Genomic DNA, 27,106 nt, shown 5'->3' on the forward strand with positions numbered 1-27,106 from the left:
ATAAAGTTAGCACATGATTTACAATTCACTCTCATCTCGCTCTAGTGCCCGAGTCACACTTGGTTGTTCGCGGATATAACCTCAAACAAGCAAGGAAATGACTTACCTAAATACTGCGCAACTGGTGGAATCCAACCAGTTCAACTGAAATACTAGTTATCTTACGCGGCCCCTCTCACCTCGTGCTCTGAAGGAGCATTTATAGAGCGCCTGGTTACCCGAAGGCATCCCCGCGCTAGAAAGACACTCAATCACTCGTAACTGTTCACGGAAAAAGAAAACGTTTTTAACTGTTTACGGAAGTGACAGTGGTTGGTTTGTGACCGAATATGAAAGGGGACCATATTCCAGAGTTTTGCAACACAGTGGGAGAACATACGGCCTCCACATCTGGTACGATGTACTTTGGAGACAATTAGCAGATGTTTGCCCTCTGATCTTAAGGTTCTTTGTGGTTGATAGGGGTGAACCATATTCTGGACCAACGTAGACCCTTTTCCAGTCAGGGATTTATGTTTAATACACAGATTTGAATTGGATCCTCTCCTGAATGGGGAGCCAATGCAGTGAGGATAAAGCAGATTTAGCTGAAAGGCGTTTCGGAATATTCAGCAGGAGTCGCGCTGCGCAGTTTCGTACCGTCTGCAGAACTTTAATAGTGGACAGCGGGGCTCCAAGATATATGGCGTTCATGTAATCCAACCTTGACAGGATAAGCGCCTGAACCAACAGTCTTCTAGACAGAAATGGGAGGATAGGAAGGATCCTCCTGATCATCCGAAGGCCGTAACAAGTACCTGCGACTTTACGCGCCCGTTCCTTAAAGTCAAGGTTGGCATCTAACACAATTCCTAGACTTTTTATAGAATTTTTTTTGGGTAGGTGAAGGCCCAAGGCTAACCGGCCACCGAGAATCAATATTCATAGGGGTTGCCTTACCAAGAAGCATAACCTCCGGTTTCGCTCCATTAAGCTTCAAATAGGAGGCCTCCATCCAGCTGGCCACTCTTTCCAGACAGGACGTGAGAGCCCCTCTCATACTGAGAAAGGGAGGTCGAGTCACCGAAACACATCTGAGGTCTCCAGAAACGTAACCATCTTCCAGCACAAGCCAGAGGGAGGACCCGAGTACCTCAAAATGTAGGTGACCTCAGAGGCTACTTCTATCAGGGTTACCTGTGCAGCCTGCAAAGTCTGCGGTTCCTAGCCCCCGCTCCTTCTCTTGAAATCAGGTATAAGCAACAGCAAGAAACTTCAGACCCCCACCTCTCCAGACTCCTATTCCCAAGTAGCTCACAATAGCCTTTCCTCGGCACCAACCTGCTATATATGACATCACAGTGCCTCAGCACTAGCTGACTACATTATGGAATAATTAGTGTTGAGACGAGCCGCTCCTACGTGGTAGGAAAATCAATTCTGTATTAAAGGCTGTTGAGATTCTATAAAAAGACACAGCACTAGCCCTGCTGGGACAGTTACTCTTTTGCAAGCAGTAGACTAGACTCGTTACCCTCACGAGGGTCAAATCCTACCTTTGCAAGTAGAGATACATATTTCAAACAAAGCAAACCAAGAATAAGGTCAAACTGGTGCAGGGTGTTGCCATCTGCATAGTTAACTCTATTTTATCATTAGTAGCTTAAACTGTATTTATAGGATGGAGGCTGTGTGACTGTTGAGACAGTGCGAGGGGAAAAATAAAAAACAAGCGCGAATGGAGGGCCTCCTTTTTCGAAAAATGCTCCAGCAAATCTTTTTCATATCCCACCAACTCAACTGGTCACGGACACGAGCGCGTTGTAATAATAACCCAACTCCATTTTCATTATTGTGCCATCATTCACATTAGGATGATACATCATTCGACTGGCCACTAGGTGTCTCTGTTGCAATGGTTTTAGAGGCCGATAATTTACAAAATCAGCGTGGTAAATTCTGCAATGAAAACCAGCCCGGCGTGCAAGCATCAGTTGACTCCCGACTCATGCGTGTTAAGGCTCAGCACCTACCATGGGCAGGACATGTGATTTTGGGTCACTTTGCCCCTTTTGTTGCCTCGCCGTGTGGGCATTTACCATTGATCCACGGCTGGAAAGGGGACGTGGGAGTGAGTGGAAAGGTACATTGGAGGGGCGACATGAATTGACGGACGTGGGGGGGGGGGGGGGGGGGGAGAGGGGAGGGGGGTGTAGGAAGGGAAGATGTGAGGTGCTCAGGCCACATTAAAATACTGCACAGATCTGAAGGTGGACAGGAGCGAAAGGATGGAGCACCGGATATGGGAAGACGGACAGGGCCACGCGGTGACAGGATCAGAAAGCATGACGGGATCTTTCACGTACACCTCCGCAGGTGGCGAGGGGTGATGCCCACAGCGCTGCTGCCACGCTCCAGGCATAGTATCCACCTTGTACCTGCTGCAGGTGCGCCCGTTTCACGAACACGCTGCCGTGGAGCGCAGGGTTGCAGATTTTGATCTGTACCGACGGTGTCACTTTCGGAGTGAGACCGACAACCCTACAGGGTTACAGGCAAGATACTCGTTCACACCGCAGTGTGGGTTACGTATCACGATCTCTGGCCTTACTGCCGGTTTTTGTTTTTTTTAAACATTTTGTAAAAGTTTGCTCTGCTTTGTGGTGGCTTTAGCTGCCTCTGCGAAGAATTCGTCCACAGTATTCCCCCCCCCCCCCAAAAAAAATGCGTCATCAAATTCGGTGATCAGTGCAGATATATCCATTTCCAGGCTCCACCCTGACCCCTGGCTTGGGTGTCTGCCAACGCCTGGGTGTCTGCCAAGAGGAGGCAAGTGAACTGCAGGTCTTGGTGACAGCGAACCTGCTCACTCCTTGAAAGTCCCCGTCAGCCTGGTAAGTCCTGTTCAATGCACAGAACAAGCATGCAGTGGCTGCTCCCTAGCGCCGCAGGCCTCATGGCGCTTTAGAAGCAGCTCTAACCAGCCTGTGTCGTGCTCAGCCCTTCCCGTCGCTCCTCGTCTCGCAGCACAGCCCAGGCTCCATTTTAAATCGTGCGAAGTCTTTTGAAATAACCACTCTCCAAACATTGTTCACAGGAGGCCGGGCGGTTCGGAAGAGTTTGTGCGCACCTAGGGGGTGCCTTTTGCAGACACTGTTTTCTTGAAAGCCTAATCTCTGCTTTAGCATGCAGCTCCACAGCCCGGCGAAATAAAACCAGACAGCCCCCTCATGTTTCTAATAAGCCTGGGCAAAGCACTACGCTACGCTCGCGTAGTTTGCGCTACTTTGCACTACGCGAACTGCACGTAGCACAGTGCGAACATGCGTAGCGTAGTGTTGCGTAGTGCTGCGGTTATTTTTTGCTTGCTCGCGGTCCTCAACGTCAAGTTGGCGACCGCGAGCAAGCAAAATGACATCCCAGCGAGACTTTTTCCTTGTTCGCGATCAGCAACATCAAGTTGGCGATCGCGAGCACGGAAAATAAACCTCCCGGCGAGGAGGTCAGGTTTCTCATTGGAAGTGGTCGCGTATGCTCGCGACTGCTTGCGATGAAAACTACCAGTTCACGTTGAGAAATCTGCCGCTCGAGTAAAAATCTACTCGAGCAGCAGAAAACTACAGCTCGCACTGTGCAAGATGCCATTTTCAATGATTGCACAGTGCCGGTTGCTTGTCCGCACTGTGCAATCATTGAAAACGACATCTGGCACAGCGCAAACAAGGTACTACGCAGTTCGCGAAGTGCTACGCGTAGCTCGCGAAGTGCACTTTGCGTAGCTTCGCGAAACTACGCCCAGGGTTAATTTCTACCTGCTGACTTGCAGACCAAGGGTATACAGTGCTTGGCGTGTTTGCCTTGCGCCCCTGTGACAGGACTCGGCGTTTCAGGTGTATCGCTTTTTTTACAGGGTTTGGTTCTCTGGGAAGGTAACCTCGTGCTAGGAAGTGCTTCTACACAAGGACTCACTTTAGGCTGCAGTTCTTTGTCAGCTCTTACTGGCACATAAGACTTGGAGCCATCGACAGCATTCTGGGAGACTCAACAGAAAGGTGCCTGAAGAACAGCAGACAACTAATTGCCATCAGTAGACATGTTGGTCCAATCTCTGAAAGACCCTGTACTGCAGCAAAGTTCCTTACACACATTAACCAATCCGCACTCCACTGAATGCACCAGGAGCTTCTCTAGCACCCATCAGGTTAGGGTGAGGCAACATCCGGTTCAGCTGAAGGTCACAGTTATGCATCCACTGGATAGTTCACCAGGAGCATGGCGTTTCCCTGCTCAGGGTAAGATCCCACCTGGTGTAACTACCAGACCAACCCTCAAGTGACAACAGCATTCTATAGAGCATCATACTCATGGTGGAGTAGGGACACACGGAGCAGAGGGAACACGATGCAACAGAAATCCACACCAGCCCGCTGCCTTCCTACAAAGAGAGCCTGGAGCCTGTAGGCAGGTCTGGCAGAGAGACGCGCTTGGGTTTTTATTCTTACTACCCACAGAACGGGCGGGACCAAAACAAAAACTATTCACGGGACGCAGTTATGACACACTTGCTGGTCTCTGGGCCAAAGAGGTAGCGATCCAGACACGATGGAAAACCACATGAATGTTTTAATTATGACGCAGTCCAAGGAGACAGCATGGGAACCTGGGTACTCTTACAAAAACACATCAGCTTGTGTCAAAAGCATAATTAACTGGGTTCTACTTTTTATGCATATGGGAAATATGTTAAAACTGTTAGTGTATACATTTTATATGTAGCTAGGTTAGTTTTATGGACATATTAGCCTAATAAACATCAAAACAGGGTTGAGTTGTTCACCTCTTACCAACATAATTGGTGCCCACGTCCCAGTCCGCAAGGAAACGTGGAAGCGGGCTCCCTACAATGTAAGGGGCTTTCCTATGTGTTTATGAAGCGCCACAGTATGTGAGGCATGCGAGCCAGAGCCACAGGGTAAAAGTATTAAATATATCGCTTGCTGTGAAAAGTATAAGAAGTATTTTGAATGCAAGAGTAACGTTGGAGTAAGTTGCCAGAGCAGGCACAAATTGTCTATTAAATCAAGACGGGTTACAACGAGGCGTGTGCTGGCTGCCGTCTTTTAATCCATATTAGAATACAGAAAATTGGGTTTCCTTTTCCATTTTTTTTTTTTTACAGTCAGCAGCAGCCATTCCAGTGCAGGCCTTCTGAGACAAATGGCAGCGCCAGCTCGACGTGGTGTTTGCATTGCATGCATTGCATTTTGCTGAGTAACCAGGCCCACCTCCCAGAGAGCTGCCCCTTGGAGCCCGCCCCGGGCTGCCTGGTGGGAGCCCGTGGGTGGAGGTGTGCGCTTCGCACAGGTGACACTCGCCGGAGGCCGCAGCTGGCACGCGCTACCAAGAGACCTCTCCAAGCAGAAATGCTGCACTGTGAAAAAATGCTCCCTCGTCACTAGCCTGGGGGGTCTCCTGGCAGGGGACAGGCAGCACAGGAGGGAATGTTTGCGTTTGTTTTTCTGCTTCACCAGATCGGCAGGTGGTTACAAAAGGGGAAAAAAGAGAATCAGTTTGGTGCGGAGACGGGTAAAAAGTCTAAAGCAGACTGCTGTGAGATGTGAGGGCAAGGCTGCTTGGTTCACCTCTAAGGTGGGGTGCACACCATCGGACCCGACCCCCCCCCCCCCCCCCCCCTACAAAGCGTGCAATGAACTGCCTACATCACCCCACAGCCATCAGGCTGAGAACGCAGTGTGTCTGTTCATCCCTCCCTTCTCACCTAGTAAACTCTACCAACTGCACTCATCCGTCCGTGGCAGCCAATCAGCTGCAAGGCAGACCCACAGCAAGGGCGCAGAAGGACGATGATGGTGAGGCAGGACTGGGCAGAGGGACACGGGGACGAGCCGGCTCACCAACACAACATGGGCAGTGTGGGTTCTCCAACGAGTGGCTCGTGAGCAACTGGTAGCTCACCAGCCACCTATAATTAGCTCTCCTATCTGCAGCCCAGCATACTATATTAGAAGCTTTTGCTTGGTTTAATTAATATATGTATTCCAAAATTGAAAAGTGTTTATTCAAGACAACAATGTATGCAGTTTCAGAACTCATAACTTGATGTTTGGAGAAAAATAGTTGAATTTCCAAAATATACTTAAACCTGGAATTTGAATCACATGAAATGAATGGCAAATCACCTGGTCTTAGGCAGACCTAATAGGAATTTTATGAACTTGGTTCCAGGAATATTGAAACTCTTATGAATTACCCTTGTAGAGGCATGCCACATCGACAAAGCAGTGTTTACTTTACTGCTGCTGGCATCCGCACCTGATGTACTGACATGAAGACTTCTGGTTGATCCCTCATATGGTGGCTACTAATGTATGTTGGCTGACGGTGTCACTATTAGTAGCTACGGGTGATTTTCATTGAACATGACTAGCTCTCATTACACAAAATCTTGGCGACCCTGGAGGGACAGAAATATGGAGAGAGGGTGGAGTCAATGACATGAAAAGCGGGTTATTCGCTGAGCACAGAGGCAGACAGCTGAAGAGACACTAGGGCAGAAAGAAGCGTGGAAGAAACTGTGGGATGAAAACCACGAATCGTGGGGGTCTCCTAGTTCTAGTCCTAGAAATAACATCAAGTGACCAAAGTGAAAAACAGGCGTGAGAATGATGGACGTGAACCTGTTAAGCACAGGTGCCTAGATTCTTGTTCGGTGCCCATTCCCGTCACTGCATTTGGCTAGGAACCCATCAAATGAACATCCCCACTCTAACCACTGAGTAACCAGAGGCCCTTCCCTTATGGTAGTCATCTCCTCCCGGGCGGCTGATAATTCATAGCCATGCATCTAACACTTACCCGCTGCCACCATAAACCCTGCTGATTGACTTGGTACGAACACAGTTTTTTTCTTCCAGGGTTCAGATATTGCAGGGGAGTAGCTTTAATGAGAACCAAGGGAATGACAATACGTTCTACAGCTTTTGGGGGGGGCGACAATCTCTTGCCAAACGAGGACATTTACTTGCAGTCTCTTGGCCCAACCCTGATGTCAAGACAACATTTCACAACGCTTTCATGTGTTTCTCCTAATGAGTAGATCACAAACTCAGTTACATTTAATATTTTGTGCATAACCTCAATTTACACCTATGCCAACTTCTAACCCACTCCACCCTATAGATCCGTTCTATATTAACTCTCCTGAGCTGGAGTGGATATGTCCACACCCATGCTCACTGTGTCTAAACCCAGGGTAAACACCCAAGCGACACCTCGTTTATAAGGCACAGTGAAGATGTTACGAGGGTAACTATTTCTGTATTCTTAACCTTAAGAACTGTCCTTCCAGGCTTCTGACTGGTGCAGAAAGCTTTTCCCCAGCAGTAGCCGTCCAGCACTGCCAGGTGGGGACCTCGCCTCCAGACATGGCGCTGGAGTATAGTAGGCACCAACCAGTGCAATGACTTCAGTTCCTGAACATCTTCCATCCTGCCGTGAGGTGTGCAGAGAGGAAATGGGAGAGCAACAACAGAGACAACTACACAATGTGAAACGTTTACGTACCATGAGAGCTTAGTAGTCAGTCCACTAACTCTTCAAGTGAGAAGTGAGGGCACCGAGGAATCTGCGGGAAGATTAAGTAACATTTCCTTCTGATGGATACATCTTTGGTGCAGACGCTTCACCTTAAGAATGACTCCCAGAGCAATTTCTCCTTCAGAGGTGGGATGAGTTGTCCTGGTTAACCAAGGAAGTCATGAGACACTGCTCAGGTTAAGCACGCATTACTGCATGCCTGAGATGTGACGCAGCAGTGCTTGGCCCAAGGCGCATGAAGGCTGCCTTTCGGTGAGCGAGGGTTGTCACTGGGACACCGTTGAGCAGGGTTTTGCTTCCATATAGGTGGGACTGCGATAATACTGCATCTGCTTTTAGGTTAATCTTTGCTGGAACTTCACAAAGCTGGAGTAGGCCCGAAACTTCTCATGTTGTCATTCAAACAGGTGCTCTGGAGATGCTAACCCGGATACATGAGCTGTAGCTCTTGTGTTCCTGGAGTGCTCCAGGGCAGAGTCAGCTTTCTCACCAAAGAAGCGCATAGGATGGGTCATGGCGCTTGGCAAGAGGTCTTTTTAGGCACTGGGGCAGGAGCCCTTAGAGTTGAGTTGAGTTGAGAGCTTGCAGGAGGGTACTCCCCTTTTGGGGGATCGCCCTGATGGTGCAGGACTTTTCCAGAACACATTTAGTATAGAAAGCTGGACGGCTCTGCCCTGCGCATGGTTGGCCAATGGACCCGGAAGATATGGACTCATCGGAGTCTACGTCAGAATCTGATCTTACAATGAGGAAGAGTTCTGCACCGAGGAATGGTGTCAAGACTCTGAACACCCCTTGGAAAGGGGCCATAGCTACAAGCAAACAGAGGGCTTCTTCTTCCATGGATAATTTGTATTTCTTGTGGGAAGACCTCTGCAGAGATCACTCTCTTCCTGCTGATATACCTGCAGGTAAAAGAGATCACTCAGGTGTCTCCCTGTGGGGCTTAGACAGATACAACTGCGCCGCCCGCTCCCTAATGACATCTGGCTGTACGGAGGTATCCACGTTCCAGAGGAGTCATGTACCAATGTGAGACACAAGCAGTTGCCATGTGAATCTGAAAAAGACATCGCTCTGCAGCATCTGTGACAAGACTTGAAACCTGAAAGCTTTGGAGGAGACCTATGACTTAGTTGCTGTCCAATTCTGAAGACGTATGTTGGTGAGACATTGAGCTAGAGCCCTAGACGTGCTTCACTGAGTCGTGAAAAAACATCACCAGATGTCAGCGTGATGGTGGACACCAAGTATAATCTGCTGTCGAAGTCACAGCTGGACCCGCCAGCACCACTTGGCAGTGCTGAGGTGCTTTTCTGGACCAATCAGAAGGCTGGAAAAAAACTTCTCGCAGATTCGTCACCTTGAGATTAATTCCAGTAGAAGAGGCTGAAATGCGTTTGCGGTTCCTTATTTGCTCATGCAGCACAGACGTGGCCTAACAGTTCAGACCTAACTGCGATTTGTGGTTGGACTGATTTGTATGCTACCATAAAAGATAGTTTTTTAAGCACATTTTTCATTTTTTTATTCTCAACCTTTTTTTCCTTGCCAACAAGGGGGCACCTATTGAACAGCGATTTCCATCAGTTGCATTTAATAATTCACTGCACCCTGACATGTTATTAGGAGCCAAGCCTTCTCATGTGCCACGCAGCCTCCTCCATGTAGTAGCCGGCAGGGTGGGCTCCAGGCTTTAATCAGCAAGCAGCAGACCCATTCTCCTGTGATGGCCGCTCCGACAGCAAACACCGCTCCACAGGCTGTGTGCGGTCTCACAGACAAGAATCTAAACTGGCAGCCCACGTCATCGCTCCCCCCTTCATCGTCGTGCTGTCCACCATTGAAAGTTCAAAGCGACCTGCAAATCACGCACTCTGCTAATTGTACCCAACGTCACCCGAGGGATAAAACTACCCCATTAACAAAATAAAGGGAAAAAAACTATCGTCCTCCTGCACCCACGCCCCACCCTTTCAGCTCCTCTATGATAACCTGTCGACCCTATGACAAAGTACTTTGCAGAAAATGAGCAATAGCCGATTTCGCCCAGAGAGCAACAAGTGACGTGGGCTGCAGCTGGTCTCTATGGAAACCGCACATGCCAACAGACGTACATCCTGCGCAGTACCTCACCGTGCGCTGATGGATGGGACGAGGGCTGCGCAGGGGGTGGGGGAGGGGTGATGCATTATTTTGTCATATGCCTCATTTCACTGCCTCACGTTCTCTTTTCGAGCTGAAGACTGTGGCCCAGTTTGGAAACAATCAGTGGTGGGCTGGAAGGTGCTGGAATAAAAGTAATCCTTAGCTGTGTGCATGGTGGTGGGTGGTTGCCTCTCTTCTGCACACAGCCGTCAACAAGTGGCCTCAACACGGTCTACCGTGAGTGCTGCAATTAAAACAAATATCACTTTCCAAAGGAGCATAAAAGTTATAACACAAAAATATAGTAATTGCACCGGTAAAAAACAGACAAACTCATTTTCCAGTGTGGTGTATCTACATGTTTCAGGCCTGGTATGAGATAGGTGGTCCTGCGGAAGGAAAGCTGCCTTTCTTTGGCTAAAGTTAAAAATGTTGCGTACTTACAGGAAGTAATCAGGGGTTTCAGAAGATGCCGGAGAGGACCCTGCCAGCTGCTGTTTGTCTAAAAAGGAAAGACACACTGGTAAATGCAAATGCTTCAATCCCCACATAAAAAGGTTTCCTGTGTGAGAACGAAGACGAGAGGGATGGGAGCAGGAGGCCCTGCTATAAATAACCCCAGGGGCCATTTTAACACTGACAGCAAGGCTTTGGGGTGGGCATGGCAACCCCGGTATACAATTCCAGTAACATAATGGCGCCTACCTCTCTCCAGAGGCTCAGCTCACACACAACAATGGATTCTATTCGACAATGGCCATTAAAAGGGACGTTTTTGTAAACTTAGAACTCCAAATGGTTCTATTTTAAACCTTCCCCTTTTGGGCCACAAGGAAACCGTGCAGATTATAGGAAAAAACGGAACTCAAATGGCTTATGCCTTGCATTCTGCCAAATACTATTTTGAAGCAAAAACAATACTTAACAGTACTCAAATGCAGCTGTACCAGGAGAAATTGCCTAATTTCGAGGCCTCAGTATCATCATTTGTTGTATTTGGCTATTTCTAATTCCAAACTAAAACCCAACATATTTTCTAGGGGATGCACTTGGAAAGTACAAGCTTTTGCTCACTACAGATTACTTAAAAATCACATTTACTTCATCCTGTCCGGTATGTTCATTTGGAAGAAATACTAAGCCCCTCCCTTTAGGAATCCTCGTGTAATTGCGGCGAGGTGCCATGAATGAAACCAGCCTTGGCGTGCATCACACCGGCCTCACACTTCAGAGCTCTGCATTCCAGCCCGGCGGGTTCATTCTTAAAGCACTCGAGGCGCGCGGGGCGCAGCTGGGAGCAGAGTCAGCTGCAACAATGAGAAGGGGGCGCACTCTGCTGTTTTGTGGGATATCATGTTGTCACCTGTGCCGTCTGAATGGGACATGACGTCTCTGTCTACTTACAATAGCCGGTGATCCGGTTACACTACGAGCTAGTGTTACTCTCGTTCTGCCATCCATAGCCTTCGCCCACAGATCCAACCCATGTGGTGAGTGGCACTGACCTGGTTTCTCTCAAGGCTGGCATACTACGCCCGTAGAACGTGGTGACGTCTGCCGGTCTATCCTCTGAGTCACACCTGTTACATTTCATTTTCACAAGGGCACACTTTCACTCTCTCCGAGACCCCCTGCACCCCTAACTCCCTCCTCCATCCAGCGACATACACGCGCAACTGCCCTCCTAATCACAACATTAAACGTAGCAGGCCGCCCTGCAGAAGGCCATACAACTCGATACATCCTACGCGTGCCGCCTTGCGCCACACACAACTTCCATGATGACATGTATCTCTTTACAAGAGAAATAAGGCCAACTTAATAAAAACAAACGTGGTTAGATCTGTTGAGATCCTGACCAGATCTAGATTTTAAAAAGTTCTCTCCCATCCGGAAAATGAATCTGAGACTTGCCTCACGGGATTGAGGAACAAGTACACCATTCGTCCCATAACTACTGATGTGCCCCCACAAATCATCACATTTGAAGAAACTTCCTACCAGATATAGGAAATTTAGGCACCCGTAAAATGTCAAGCAATGCTGCCTCTACCAAGGAATCCTCCTCTTGCTATTATACCAGCTGACAGGGAGAGAGGCCTTGTGTTAATGGACAGTGACTTCTATGCCAAGGAAGTCACGAGGCAAACCACCGACAACATTATTGCAGCCTCCCCATTAAACCTACCTCTGAATTTAGACATCAAGGGCCACATGAATCAAAGAATTTGCAAATGGTGTGAATCGGTAATTTCGTCCGTTTGTAAATAGAAAATAGCCTTTCAAGATGTATGAAAGGCTTTGTAGACGCAATTTTTGGTAATCACAAAAATTGCAGACTAGCTAAAATTGCAACTACAAATAAGGAATCGCAATTTGCAATCCCTTAGCACATGGATCAAGCATTTAGGAAATGGTATTACCATCGACTCTAAGTCGAATGAGACTAAAAAATGCATTTTTCTAAATTTGCACGTAAAGTGCCATGTAGCACATTTCTTTTTGGGTGCTTTGGGGAGCCTTACGCCCCTGGTCACCTTTGGCATTTCACTACCTAATTTCCGATTACCCATTAGGTGCTTTACATGTTCAAATTTTTTTGGGGTGCTTCAGGGAGGCGGGAGTGGGAGGGGGGCTTGGACCCCTGGGCACCTTTGGTATTGCATTACCAAATTTATGATTACTAATTAGGTAAATCCCAAATTAGGTAATTCAAACCATTTGCACCTATGGGCCTTTGGGCACATATGAAGAAATGGAGTACTGTTACCTAATAGAGATGAGCTAATTGCGATTGAGAATTTTTAGGAATCTCTACTAGGTAATCGTTATTTTCTTACATACTATTTTACATTCCTTAAATAGTGATTACCTAAAATGTGCCATTTAAGGAAGGCAAAATTGATTTTTGCTACATGTGGCCCCAAATTTTAACCATCACAGAGGATGCATGGGCTAATTTGTGGATATGCCAGAAGGAATTTCAGTTGGTTAAAAAAAATCCACATATTCCTGCTATATATATACCTGCTACCAAACATTGACAAAGATCCGAACCCGTCGCCCGGCAGACCCATCATTCCCAGCTGCTATTCACATTTAGAACCAATATCAAGATAGATTAAAGGCTATCAACCTGTACATCTGTATGTTTTTAAATCTTAATATTATAACACACACAAAAGGTATACTGTCTGTGAATAGAGGCCTCTATTCACTGGCAGTATATGCTGGGAATATATATATATATCTATGGTAGAGGCAAGCAATTGGTCTGATACTGAAAACAGACCAGACTGAAGTTGGCTCTGAAAACACCCATAGAATTAAGTATGTTTTTTCTTTTATCACATTGTTAGCAGAGTGACAGGACATTGGTCCTGAAGAATGCCACAAACCTCTGGTCATCTGGGCAGAAACATGTTGACCTAGTCGGATAGGGAACATCCTTACCCCTATCGTCCACACTGTTTTTTAATCCTATCCATAGGGGATACTCATTAAAACTTTTTTCCCCATATGAGATGGTTTTAAATTCACTTTTGATATTATTTTTGCACTCTGCCCCTCACTCACATAAAACATTGGAGTGAAAAACACCCCACGCTTCTCTCCTGAGGGAGAGTTGTAGCCCACACAGTGGACCTTGCGGACAGTGTGTGCAAGAGGGAACCCAATGATGAAGCATGCCACCCAAAGGGTGAGTGAGGGTTCTCGTCTTTAAAAAGCAAATGCCCCCCTTTATAGTTCAGTTTGTGCACATTCATATTCACATTCTAGTTAGGACACCATCCAGTTACCTTTTGTGTGTATTATATAGTAGAGTGGTACCGTGGATGGTAATAATTCCTCCTATAGAGACCTTGTTGTGAGATAGTAGTGTTTTTAAATCTTGCCAGGTTAACCCACTAATAAACACATGAAATGGGATAGCCCAGTAGGTAATTTTAATTACATACATCTATCTACATTTTTTAAATTCTCAAGAGCTCCCACAAATAGGTTGAGCCCATCCAGAAGCATTGTCATTCTGGACGAAGGACTCCATAATGAAGCATGATAGAGGTACCCTGTGGGTGAGAGCCCTTATAAAGTCAGATTATGTCGGTCAGCAGGTTTTCTAGAACTAACTCAGATCCCAACAGATCAGACCAAGTTCTCATATATTAAGTAAGCCTCACTTCCGTTAAGAGTTGACAGTACAATCGGAGGATGAAGAGATGTTCTTTAATTATCTATATTGGACATATGTCATATGCTAGGTCAGAAACACGTCTGTTATGTACCAGAATCGCATGACAGCCCAACGCCCATTTTCCCATGCTCCAGTGTGGCAGTCAAATGGGCCTCTTTGAATCCTCATCTGGAACCCCAAACTGAGTTTACGCATCACAAGGTGACACCAGTCTGCTATCTACCTAAATGTAGACAAGTCATTATCAACCACTTCATCTTAACAGCACATGCCCCATAAACTAATGCTCCACACACAATTCCATTTGCACTAGCATGCAGTCATCAGCTGCGTTACACACTGCACGCACTACACATCTACCCCACAATTTCTTGGGAGGTAGTTTCATGCAGCAAATGAAGACAGACATGGATAATTACATTTCCTTGGGCAAGAGTTAAAGGGTGACAACAAGTTTAAGAATTCAATGTTTTGCTATGATCAGAGTACCCCACGTTGATAGATCCTAGACCATATTTTTGTAATTTACCATAGTATGCACTCCAGTCCTGTTCACGTCCACTCCCATGGATCTCAATTCTATTACTAGATTAGTGCTTCACAATGTGGAGCAAACTGGGCAAACCCAAAGGCTCCTTTGAGTTGGCTACTGTGGTAGGGAAATGTCATTTTTTGTCAGCAGTCTTCAGCATTCAAAAAGAACCATTACTCAAAGCCACCCTTCCCTCATACCTTCAGCTCCCTCCCGCTCAGCCACTATATCCGAGAGTGCAGTGTCTAGGGTTCTTGCCAGAGGATTAGCAATCAGGCTACTCTGCATGCTGTTGTTCCTCCTGGAGGTAAGAAGCCTGTGTCACATACAGCAGCTATTCCTTTAGTTTCAGTATAAGGACTACACCTACTTGCATAATTGCGGACATGGGTGTGGCACTGAATCGGCTCAATGGTGGCCAAGTACAAAAAGTCCCATGGCTAGGGCTTCCCTGCATAAAAATTCCCATGACTAGGATTTCCCTGCATAAAAAGTCCCATGGCTAGGGTTCCCCTGCACAAAAAGTCCCATGGCTAGGGTTCCCCTGCACAAAAAGTCCCATGGCTAGGGTTCCCCTGCACAAAAAGTCCCATGGCTAGGGTTCCCCTGCACAAAAAGTCCCATGGCTAGGGTTCCCCTGCACAAAAAGTCCCATGGCTAGGGTTCCCCTGCACAAAAAGTCCCATGGCTAGGGTTCCCCAGCACAAAAAGTCCCATGGCTAGGGTTCCCCTGCACAAAAAGTCCCATGGCTAGGGTTCCCCTGCACAAAAAGTCCCATGGCTAGGGTTCCCCTGCACAAAAAGTCCCTTCGCTACGGTTGCCCAGGGGAGTAAAAACACCAGGTCAATGTAATAGACCACACTGCAGTCTTCCGATGCCACTCTTCGCAACTGACTGCAGTCTGGTGGCTCTTTGAGCATCCCTTTGTAGCCTTTTTAGGCTTTCTTCAGAACTGGGTGTCAGGATCGAGATCGGGGTCTGGTTCGGTCAGTGGTGCCTGCTGTTTGCTCCTGGATAGATCCGTGGTCTTAGTCCCTGATACCAGCTCTTTAGTGGTTCCACTCAAATGGTGTCTCTGCACTACACCCGCTTTGTGATGGCGAGGGTAGACTTGCGTAACCTACTCTCATCCTTAATTCTAGGTCTGGCTGCTGTGAGAGCATGAGGTTAGATGGTCTTTATCCCAGCAACTGCATCCTTTCTCTTTCGTTTTACCCAAAATATTTTCTATGAACAATGTATCAATTCTGCACCCAATTCTTCTCTGGAGCACTTGCAATAAAAGAGCCCACAGACAAGGCGGAGAGGGTGACTGGGAACATTCCTGACGGTCCAGCATCTCGACAGGGCTGGGCGAGAGGTACTTATATCTCAGACCGGCTTAATGGCAATGCTGCTCGTTTTGACACACCTCAGGCCCCTCTGTATCAATCAATCAATCAGTAATTTGTAGAGCGCACTACATACCCGCGAGGGTCTCAAGGCGCTGGGAGGGGAGGGGGGGGGGGGGGGCGCTACTGGTCGAACAGCCAGGTCTTGAGTAGCCTCCTGAAGGTCAGCAGGTCTTGGGTCTGTCGTAGGTTCAGTGGGAGGGTGTTCCAGGTCTTGGCGGCGAGGTGGGAGAAGAATCTCCCACCGGTGGTTGTTCTTCGGATGCGAGGGACGGTGGCGAGTGCGAGGTCAGTGGAGCAGAGCTGGCGGTTGGGGATGTAGAAGGAGAGTAGTCTGTTGAGGTAGGCTGAGCCGGTCTTGTGGAGTGCCTTGTGTGCGTGGATGAGGAGCTTGAAGGTGTTTTGGATGCGTGCAGTTATTGGATGAGCTTGGTCGGGGCTCCCGCGTAGAGGGCGTATCCGTAGTCGAGTCTGCTGCTGACGAGGGCCTGGGTGACTGTTCTTCTTGTATCTGTCGGGATCCACCTGTAGATCTTGCGGAGCATGCGGAGGGTGTTGAAGCAAACGGAGGAGACCGCGTTGACTTGCTTGGTCATGGAGAGCGTTGAGTTGAGGATGATTCCCAGGTTGCGTGTGTGGTCGGTGGGTGTCGGAGCTGCCCCCAGTGCCTTCGGCCACCAGGAGTCGTCCCAGGCTGAAGGGTTGGTGCCGAGGAGGAGGACCTCCGTCTTGTCCGTGTTCAGCTTCAGTCGGCTGATCTTCATCCATTGGGCGACGGCCTTCATTCCTTCGCGGAGGTTGGATTTGGCGGTGATGGGGTCCTTGGTGAGGGAGAGGATCAGTGGTGTGTCGTCGGCGTAGGAGATTATGTTGAGGTCGTGCTGTCGGGCGACGTGTGCGAGCGGGGCCATGTAGATGTTGAACAGTGTTGAGCTGAGGGAAGATCCCTGGGGTACGCCGCAGATGATCTCAGAGGCTTCGGATCAGAATGGGGGCGGGCGGGGGAGGCGGACGCTCTGGGTTCTGCCGGAGAAGAAAGAGGTGGTCCATTCCAGAGCCTTGTCTCGGATCCCTACGGCGTGGAGGCGTGCGCGTAGTGTGCGGTGGCAGACGGTGTCGAAGGCGGCAGAGAGGTCCAGGAGGCTGAGGGCCGCGGTCTCTACCGTTGTCCAGCAGGGTCCTGATGTCGTCAGTGGTGGCGGTGAGGGCAGTCTTGGTGCTGTGGTTGCTGCGGAACCCAGACTGGGAAGGGTCCAGGATTCTGTTTTCTTCGAGGTATCGGGTTAGCTGTCTGTTGACGATCTTCTCGATGACCTTGGCCGGAAACGAAAGCAGAGAGATGGGCCTGAAGCTCTTGACGTCTCTCGTGTCCGCCTTGGGTTTTTTGAGTAGGGCGTTGATCTCGGCGTGTTTCCAGCTCTCTGGGAAGGTCGCGGTCAAGCGAGAGAGATTGATGAAGCTGCGCAGATGGGGTGCGATGGAGCTGCTGGCTTTGTTGAAGATGTGGTGCGGGAATGGGTCTGACGGGGAGCCGGAGTGGATTGTGCTCATGGTTTTGATGGTGTCATCGAAGTTCACGTTGGCCCAGGTTAGCAGGGGGGCGTGGCAGATGGTGTGCAGAGTCTGTTGTGTTGATGTCTGTTGGGGCTGTCTGGGTGTTGAAGCTGTTGTGGATGTCTGCTATCTTGCGGTGGAAAAAAGGGGCGAGGGAGTCGCACAGGGCTTGCGACGGCGGGATGTCGTTGGTGTTGGAGCTGGGGTTGGAGAGTTCCTTAACGATGTTGAAGAGCTCCTTGCTATTGTGTGCGTTGTTGTCGAGGCGGTCATTGAAGGAGGTCCTCTTGGCAGTCCTGATGAGGGGATGGTGGTTGCGGATGGCGTCCTTGTGGGCTGCGTGGCTGTCCGGAGTCTGCTCACTGTGCCATTTCTTCTTTAGTTTCCGGCAGGCTCGCTTGGAGGCTAGGAGTTCTGGGGTGAACCAGCTGGCCCTCTTGCTGGTGTCTCTGTGGGAGGGTTTCATCAGCGGGGCGAGGGTGTTGGCGCAGTCGTCAATCCAGCGTCTGAGGCAGTGGGCAGCGTCGTCTGTGTTGGAGGGTTCGGTGTGTGGGCTGAGAGCGAGGGTTGTGTGTAGTTGGTCTTCGGTGATTTTGCTCCAGCAGTGGCGGGGGATCTGTTGGGTGTGTTGGTGTGTGGTGGGTTTCTGGAAGGTGAAGTGGAGGCAGTGGTGGTCGGTCTATAGGAGTTCGGTGGTGTGGCTGAAGGAGACGTGGGAGCTTGAGGAGAAGACAGGGTCGAGCGTGTGGCAGGCGGAGTGGGTAGGCGTTGTGACGAGTTGCTTCAGTCTGAGGTAGGCGAGGTTATCGATTAGGGTGGTGGAGTTGCTGTCGTTGTTGTTCTCAAGTTGAAAGTTCAGGTCTCCTAGGAGGATGTAGTCGGTGGAGGACAGGGCGTGTGTGCTGATGAAGTCGGCGATGGAGTCGCTAAACTGGGGTCGTGGTCCGGGGGGTCTGTAGACGAGGGTGCCTCTGAGGGTGGAGTTGGAGTCTGTGTGGATCTGGAAATGCATGTGTTCGGCGGTGCTGAGAGTGTCGTCGGTGCTGGTCGAGACCCTGATGCTGTTCTTGTGGACGATGGCGATTCCTCCTCCGACTCTGGTGGTGCGGTCTCTGCGGGTGATCTTGTAGCCGTCTGGGATGGCAGTGGCGATGTCGGGTGCGGAGGAGTCGTTCATCTAGGTCTCAGGAAGGTGACATCCGGGGATGAAGTGTCGAGCAGGTCCCAGAGCTCGACGGCATGTTTGCGTGTGGAGCGGGTGTTCAGTAGGATGCATCAGGGGTTATTGTGGCCTTTCTTGGCGGGTGGTTCGGCGGCTCAGAGGCTGGTGTAGCTGCAGTTCCGGCAGGTGAAGGGACCCTGTGTGCGTTTCGGGGCAGCTTTGAAGCGGGTGTGGGTCTGTCCGGAGTTGAGAGCGTGGAATGTGCTGGCATTGTAGCGGCGGCGGTCGTCGTGGCGCGTGTGGACCAGGGGTTCTGGCGCTGGGTGCGGTATGAAGCTCATCCTGCTGTGGGGCTCTGAAGCCACAATCAGTGCGTTGCATTGGGACTTGATTGACACATTTTCACTTGCGCTTCAATCAGCTACGCAAGTTTACCTCAAAGTAAGGCTGAAATGTTCAATAAAGCATTGGCAAAGCAGACAGGTCTGAGTAAGTAGGGCAAGCTAATGTGATGGTTAATTTTTGTTTTAGTATTTTACTCCAAGCACATGTACAACACAAAAATAAGGAAATAAACATGCTGCTGCCTGAACACAGAAGCCATATATTTGCAATAAAAGTTTTAAATGTAAAAATAAATGAACCGTCAGTTATAATTGTAATAGAACAGTGCAGGTGCTGGTGCATCTTAGCAAGCGCATGGTCTTAGGAAAGGAATAGAAACCATTCTCTAAATGTAAAGCTGTTGCTAGACCAGCCCTAAAAAGCCAATGCCTCAAAATAATGATACGTTCTAGTGCTGCTGCTTATCTTGGGCAAAAACGAAGCAAATTGGGTTTTACCCAGAACAGCACAGCATAAGACCTCCCAATAGTTTTGAAAAAAGAGCGGCTGCATGGTTAGTTTTATAATTAAGTTGCTTTCTGCTTCGGGCCACCAGCAGTTCGTGCGCCGCTTTGGCAGCCGGCATGCTCCAGCACGCTGCCAACGACGCGAGCATAGGAGGCACGTGGAAGGGCAAACCTTTGATGTCAGTCTGTTGACTGGGTTGCAACAGATCCCAAGTGGTGCATATAAAATCTACCTGCATCATGGTGTTCTTACTACACATGTACCTGTCTGGTTAGGAGGACTGCTGCGTCCAGCTACATGAAGGGCTGCTAGGGTTACGCCCGTCGGTGTACAGAGGACCTACAGCCAGTCTCCCTCAGGGAGGCATCTGATCTCACCTTGGCTTTGAAAGAACACCAACTCCTAACAGCTTATCCTTGAATGCAGCATGAGGTCACTAATGTTCAGCTTCAGACGCACTCCGCCAGCATGAGCATCACACCTTACGACATATCCCTTTGCCACAGAAGTCTTGGGGTACAGCACACCAGATCAAAAACTGGGCTGATCTGTGATCTCCCTTGGCCCCAACACCTCGGCCTCTCTTGCGTGGCTGAAGTACTCAAGCTCGTGCGCTGCAGACTGTGGGGAGTGTTAATAAGCACATTGTTACAGAGGGCTATTATGCACCCTACATAGGGCTGTTAAGCGCATAGCAATATATGGCTATCCCATATGCTGCTGCATGGGCTTGCTACGCACCCGGTTTATGTGCGTATGGCTAAACGCTCCCTCCCTTTCAGAAGAGAACTCCTTTCTGGTCTGCTGGAGTTCGGCTTCGGGATCACCACCCCCTTCAAGCTCCAATAGGTGGATAGGGTCATTCGATTTAAAAAGGGGCTGAAAACCTACTTGTTTTAACTAATCACCCCCTGGTCTGTGATGCTACGACGCTCAGATACGTATGGGTTGAGGGTCCCTTATAAATGAGTAATGACTTGAAAAAGCACGAGGTCTTATGTACCATGCCAGACAGAGCTGTTACACACATCCCCACCAAGGGCAGTGAGACCTTTATTTCCATAACTTATGCCTGGCGGAATGATATTGTAAAATCTGCAGAATGAAGCAAAAAGTCAAACGACCTTCACAGCGCGGTGAGTGTGGCCGAAAGCCACCCAGGGGCAGCCTGCCGACACATAGGATCAGCTACAGAACTTCAAAGAAGTGGAGGTAGGTGATGTCAGCGTAAACAAATGAGTCCGGCTTAGCAAAAAAATCAAAAACACAATACTAATTTCCAGATTACCAGCAATGCATGACCTGCTCATGTAAGGAGCCTCTTGGGCGGATCTGGAACTCGGGTGCCCTGCCGTGGGTCCTCGCTTCCCCCTAACGACTCCTACATTAACAGCAAAATTAAGAAGGTGTCTAGCTCAAGTCAATCCTTGTTAAGATGGCTTCCCTTTGGCTATGCGTTTGCAACCACTCTCAAGAGCGCATTTGAAGGCGGGAAAACTTTGTCACAGCAAAGGTTTGAGTAGAAAAAGCAACTTGATACATAGGATAAATATTTTATGCAGCAATGTCCTGCGAAAAGAAAGCCACGTAGGATTTGTAATGATTACTTAGGGATTATGATGACCAAGTATTTAAGGGTGACCATACCGCCTGCCATCAGCATAAGGGAACAACTACTTCATTTTATGTTAAAGTCACCAGCATGCAAGAAATAATTGGGGACATCCTAAAAACTAATTGCACACAGTGGAACTTAAGCTCACCCTACATGCCAGCATGCTGAAAAAGCATGGCAGCTGGAGTGACCGAAGCAATGGCAATATGAAATACCTCAGAAAGGACAACAGAACAATACATGGGAGAAAAGAGGTTCACATAGAACACCTACAATCCAAATACATAAATAGAATCTCACAAATCTTTGTGAGTGGAGGGGGTCATTACCTTCAGGGTAGGAGAGACAGCGCTCCAGCCTAAGTGCTTCTTCCTCCCAGTCATCCTCCTCTTCCTCCTCGTCGGTACTTTCTTGTTCCAGACCTTCCTCTTTGTGCCGCTTTGGTTTTTTGTTTGACGGACAGTCTTCTTCCACCATTCCCTGCCCTGGAGGGCTTGGAGTCCCCGCATGCCCGGTAGATGTTTCGCTGTGTTTCTCAAGGTCTTCACCCTTTAAACAGCGGTCCATTGGCTCTGGACATCGGTGGCTTTTTTTTAAGTAGGTATTGTGACTTTCGGGCACACACCCGGGAGTTCTTGGAATGTCCCTTCCAGGGCTAGCGCTGGATGGGTTTGAAGCTTTTGGCTGTCTGTCCGGAGGCAGCCGCTTCAACGAGGCCGACTCTTTCAATTTTTTGCTAGCCTGTCTCTCTGCACTCTCTGATGGGGCTGAACGTTTCTGGAGCCAACAACGAAAAACAAAAATGATTCTTTTCAGGGTCAACTTTTACATTATATCAGTCATAACATCTTATTCATAGAAAGTTTGCATAAGATGTGTACAAGGTTAACAAGAATTTAAAAAGCGTTTGTAAAGGGTAGGAACATTTTGACAGAATGCAGGAGAGTGAGTGATTCGTGTCTTGCCACACCAGGGTTTAATTATTAGAATTGTATGAATGAGAAGACTGCCCGGCTTTAGAATTTTTAGTCGTCAGAATATAATTTTATAAATGTGTCATGCAACATAAAAAAGGCTGAAATTGGAAATCAACTTTTTATTGTGTATTTATTTTGTAAAATTGAAATAAAAAGGATTTAAGATAGTAGTAGCTCTTCTTTTCATTAATTCACCACAAAAATAAATCATCCTATTACAAACAATTAGAAAAATCTGAGCAGTATCATTAATGATAATGTCTTTGAAAAGTTAACCTGAATATCCATGTTTGTAAGGAGGAGAAAGGATTTAAACCTAAGGGAACACAATGGACAAAACAATCTTTACGTCCACAGAACTGGCCTCTTCATGAGAGCCTCCTGGTGACCTGACATGGGTCTGACTGATGGACAAAAGACAGAGGCTTTAAGCCTCATTAGGACAAGGCACCATGCTGGAACAGCTTTTCATTTTTTTATGTCAAAGCCCATTGGTTGGGGCTCCATAACATGCTGCCTAACGTGCCCCATAAAGAGTTGGCTTGGTTCTGCTAATACATATTTCTAACCCAGAAGACCACTGTTGCCTGTACTCAAACAAAAAAACAGGTCTTGCGCTTCTAGAGTCAGGACTGTTTTTATATTAGGTATGGAATTGTGCATTTCTACTGAACAGCACGTACAATTCTTGCCATCAAAGGTAGGCTGGATATAGGATATAGGTGTTAAATATTTGTATCAACCACATATCCAAGTTTATTGAGAACGAGAGGCTCGCTGCAACACTTCCAAGTCAATGTCAGAAGTTTTTGTATAGCGCACATATCACCAGACGGTCTCATGGCGCTTTGTAGCCAAGTACATCAAGTGTCACTTTGATAGAACTTCTCAATGGTGAGCAGCATTACAATATTTTCCCTCATGCATATTACAAGAATGGTTTGACTTTATTTCTTGCTTCCTGTCTTGTCTTTCAGACTACTAATGCTCCTGACCCAACTACCCATCCTAGTCAGTGCCCACCGGCCATCAAAATCTAGAGTAAGTGGTTGAGTGCACTACTTAAGAGCAGCTGGACAAGCTGCTGAGAGAGCCATGGTTCTCCATCTTGTCTTGAGCCACCAAGATGCCACTGTGCCCTCACACTGCTAAGCACTAGGGGTGTTTTGAAGCAAAAAGACCACACCCTTTTCTGGAACGCTCCCACGACTTCCGCAAGGCTTGGGGTTTCTGCAACAGAGATTTGGGCATGTTCACGTCATGCAACAGAAATAACGTTTACCGCTTCAGAAGGCTTCCTTGCGGTGCTCTGATTCGGTGCTATCTCCGTCTCCTTCCGCAAAAGGTTCGAGGGTTGGAGAGGCCGTGCTGAGGCACCACCGGACTGTCTCCTGCAGGAATAAGAGCAGAGCGGGCTTGAAGCGGAACAGAGAAGCAGGCAGTTTGATCAGTCATGAAGAGTCTATTTGTTCTCATTAACATAAACCACCTTGATTAGAGCAGGAAGGGGCTCAGGATAGTTAGGCATGGGTATTAGCAGAGAAGTTCTAGGTGAAGATTCAAAATGTCGAGTATATCAGATAAAAAAAAAGGTTTTATCTTTTTAAATTCACGAAGCAGCACACCTCATGAAACTTCTCAGCAAGCAGTTGGGCGGCTGCGCTGAAGAACTGAAGACACTTAAGGATTGAGAAAAAATGGTCCCAGAAGTGCGAGGCCTTCATACTGATGGAAGTTTGCTATCTTTAGGTCTCGCCTGGCGAAAGCAGTACATGTGCTGCTCTCGCCAGAGAGCACCTTTTGGAATCAATTCTCCCCGTGGGCACATGCACGCGTCTGCATGGACAAAGATGGCTGCTCTCGCCATCTGTCCAATGCGGGCAGCATGCGCGTGTCCGTACGGACTGTGGACAGTCCGACGCCATCTTGGCTAAATAGCGCGTTCACCACGCAGCCGCGCTCACATTTCCCCCCTCGTGCGTTCACCATGCAGCTGCGCTCAACCCCCCCCTCGCGCATTCACCACTCAGCCGCGCTCGCTCACTCCTATTCGGGGCAGGGCAAGTCTGCCCGCAGTCCCGGTAGCTCCATATGTACAGGTCCTGCAGCGAATCTGTTATGCCCCAGGAAGTCTCTAAGGCGCCAGTCTAACTCTGCTCAGTTGCTCATCCTATTCTTCCGATACCCGCGATGCCCCCAGAACATGTGATAACTCAATATAGCGGTCAGGACCTTTCAAGGGGGCGGTGGAAAACAGATGGGATTAGCATGTAAACATAACTGTGAAGTCTCTGAATTGTGCCTGTTGTAATCTGGAATCACCCAATTGCGTAGGCGTAATAACACAGATCACGCGACAGAATTAAGAATGCCTTTTACATTGAATTGACGTACTGTTAACAGCTCTCTCAGGGCTTGATAGGGCTGCCAACCTCGCAGACGTATATGACCCGTGTACAACTTCCATTTTTGTATCTGTTTTTACAAACAAACTATTCATATTATAAAAGAACAATGGCAGTATGCATTACTGTACATTTCCTGAATGTTCTACAAAATCGATCACATTTTACGTAGTTTGGTGCAAATTTTTTCTTAGGTAGAATCACTGTAGGCGGCATTCTATCCTTTTTGGCTAGAGAAGGTTTCATTTCAGCACGGTGTATAAGACGTTTGTTTTATCTTAACGTGCCGTTTATGTCACCACAATGCCTTTTCAAGATGGACGTCTCATTTTGAAAAACATTGCCACAGCCCATATTTGAAGTATTTCGTCTATGTCTACACGTTTTGTAGTCATGCCTTCCACAGTTGCCAGCCGGCTGTAATGCGCATGCGAATAAATCTCTACCACTGCGCGTGTCTTAAATATGTTAAAGGATCCTGCCCAGGTGGCAACTTCTTCAGTGTCACCTGGAGGGGCGAGTCTGTCAAGGGAAACACAGGGACATAATGAAGGGGGAGCGGCCGTTGGTGCTGGCCATGCTTTGTCTGCTCAGGGATCGTAGCCAAGGCGCTAAAGAAGAGGAGCAGGAGAGGTTGCCCAACAAGTGTGAAGGTGAGCCGCCGGCTAATCAGGGGAGTTGCTAGGTACATGGAATGAATTCTCCATCCCTGCAGTCTGGTTCCATGGATAGACACACTTACAGAACAGTATGCTTATCTACGGGGATGCTACAAGCACAGGAGACCACTTTGGGCGTGCAGGTTTTTTTTTTTTTTTTAATTATGCGCAATACGTAAGGTCACAAAGTTATACGAGTATGAACTTCTGCTGAAAGTTTGGATTTATGCGATTCTTTTAATATTGCACACTACATTTTCACAATATTGCGTGCAAGTGTAATTTGAAATAGCTTTCCCTTGTGAGTGTTAAAATACCCACTATGAAAAGTCATGTAAAGTATGCAGTCTCGAACAAAATTCTTATTGCAATTCTCATTTGAAAGCTACAATGTATATATTTTGAAACTAGAATATTAGTGGGAGAATATAACTTCGGTTTTTAGGGGGAACCATTTACTGCACGTTTAAGTTTAAGAGTTTGGAAATTTCATTTGGGAGTCGGAAAGTAGAAAACTCTCTGAACGTCAGGAAGACCACATAGCCGGGTACTACACAAACGATGTTCGGGAAATATAACGCAATTGTATACTGCTAATGTTTATGTGATGTCTCCAGTGGCATGCCAGTTGTGCGGGAATGCCAAACCCTGATTCAGTATACCCCCATAGAATAGGGGCGCGCTGTGCTCATTCCACCCCCACAATGGTTTCACCTGGCCTAGTATCTCTCCCAGTTTATGTTCGCCCATCTGCAGCAGAACCGGCACGCGCAGCTCGACCACGAGCTCATAGACAGCAGATTGCTTTCGCTGGCCGGTGCACTGTGGTTTTGCTCGCTTTATTTTTCTGCATCCATTAGCTGTTGTCTCAAATATCTAAAGCGATCCGTATCGCTGGTGCATGCATGAAGAGATCTGGTTGTGCTCCGACTTCAGGGTGAGGGGCCCTCGGCCCGTTAAGAGGCCGCTTGCACCCCCCCCCCCATAAATTAGTACGGTTTATTCGTTCACCCACCCATCCATCCATCTGGCTGTCCTTTCTGATTTGTGCGTTGGTGCAGCTGAACGCAGGTTTGACTCCCTCTGGGCCCTGCAGTCACACTGCCTCTTTTTCATGTTGTGGCTTTATTCAGATCGCCACTACCCCTGTTTCAGGTGCCGAGGGCATGGGTCTTATCAGCAATCCTTTATTTCTGTTGGCAAATCCCTGGCGATGTCGTAGAACTGGTCAGGTTGCTTTCTTGGCTTTCCTCTGTCTATGGCTGGCTGTGCTGCCTGTATCTACGTCGAGGTCTGTACCCCATACATGACCTTGTCTGTGGTTGTTTTGCTGTGGCTAGCAGTGGTATCTGTTTATTTGCACTCTGGCTAGCAAGGTTTCTAGCGGTTTCTGGTTTTCTGCGATGTGAGCACCGGGGGTCTGTGCCTGCTCCTGGCCGCCCACACTAGTATGTGATGTGCTCTATCCACTGGCTAGTGTCTGCCTCAGTCGTTATCCCTCGACAGCACTGTCGTGATTGGCTGTCTTCCACATTGGACTCTGCTAGCAAGACTCCCTTAGTGTTGATTCAGGTGGTTGCAGTGGTCGAGCAGTTGAGACTTGTTAAGAGGAGGTGTGTTTTTCCCGGATATAGAATAACACTTAAGCTATTATTATTCTTTGTGTCTTGCTGCTGTCTGGTATGGTAGGCTCTTATCTGTATGTATTGAGACCTATGGAAACTTTGACCTCTTTGCCTGCCACAGGGAAGCCGTGGTCTCAGCCTCTGACCTGGCACTGACGCAGTGTTCTGGTCCTATTTCATGAAGTTAAAGCCATTTGCTTTGCTATACAATTCCATTTGCAAAGCAATGGCTTAAACTTAATCAAAGGCGAGACCTGTTGCATTTTCAATGCTTAAGACTGCCAGAGAAACTGTTTAGATGGCTCAACACCCTCATGTTTAAAAAAAATAAAATTTATACACATATGAGATTATATATATATATATTATCTACTGGCGGTCGCCAGTAGATAGT

The 27,106-nt window shown here is 48.1% G+C and overlaps 1 protein-coding gene across 1 annotated transcript in view; it reads right to left on the reverse strand.

Moving 5' to 3' along the window:
- ELL3 (elongation factor for RNA polymerase II 3) overlaps positions 1-27,106 on the reverse strand; it is a 250,716-nt gene that overhangs the window by 29,361 nt on the left and 194,249 nt on the right. Inside the window, exons 7-9 of the mRNA XM_085644350.1 lie at positions 23,306-23,414; positions 21,376-21,823; positions 10,189-10,246 (exon numbers count right to left, since the gene is read on the reverse strand). Of these exons, the coding sequence (XP_085500476.1) occupies positions 10,189-10,246; positions 21,376-21,823; positions 23,306-23,414 (615 nt within the window). The remainder of the gene's footprint in view (positions 1-10,188; positions 10,247-21,375; positions 21,824-23,305; positions 23,415-27,106) is intronic.

This window comes from Triturus cristatus, chromosome 3_1 (genome assembly GCF_964204655.1).
Source record: "Triturus cristatus chromosome 3_1, aTriCri1.1, whole genome shotgun sequence".
In the NCBI taxonomy this organism is placed as follows: Eukaryota; Metazoa; Chordata; class Amphibia; order Caudata; family Salamandridae; genus Triturus; species Triturus cristatus.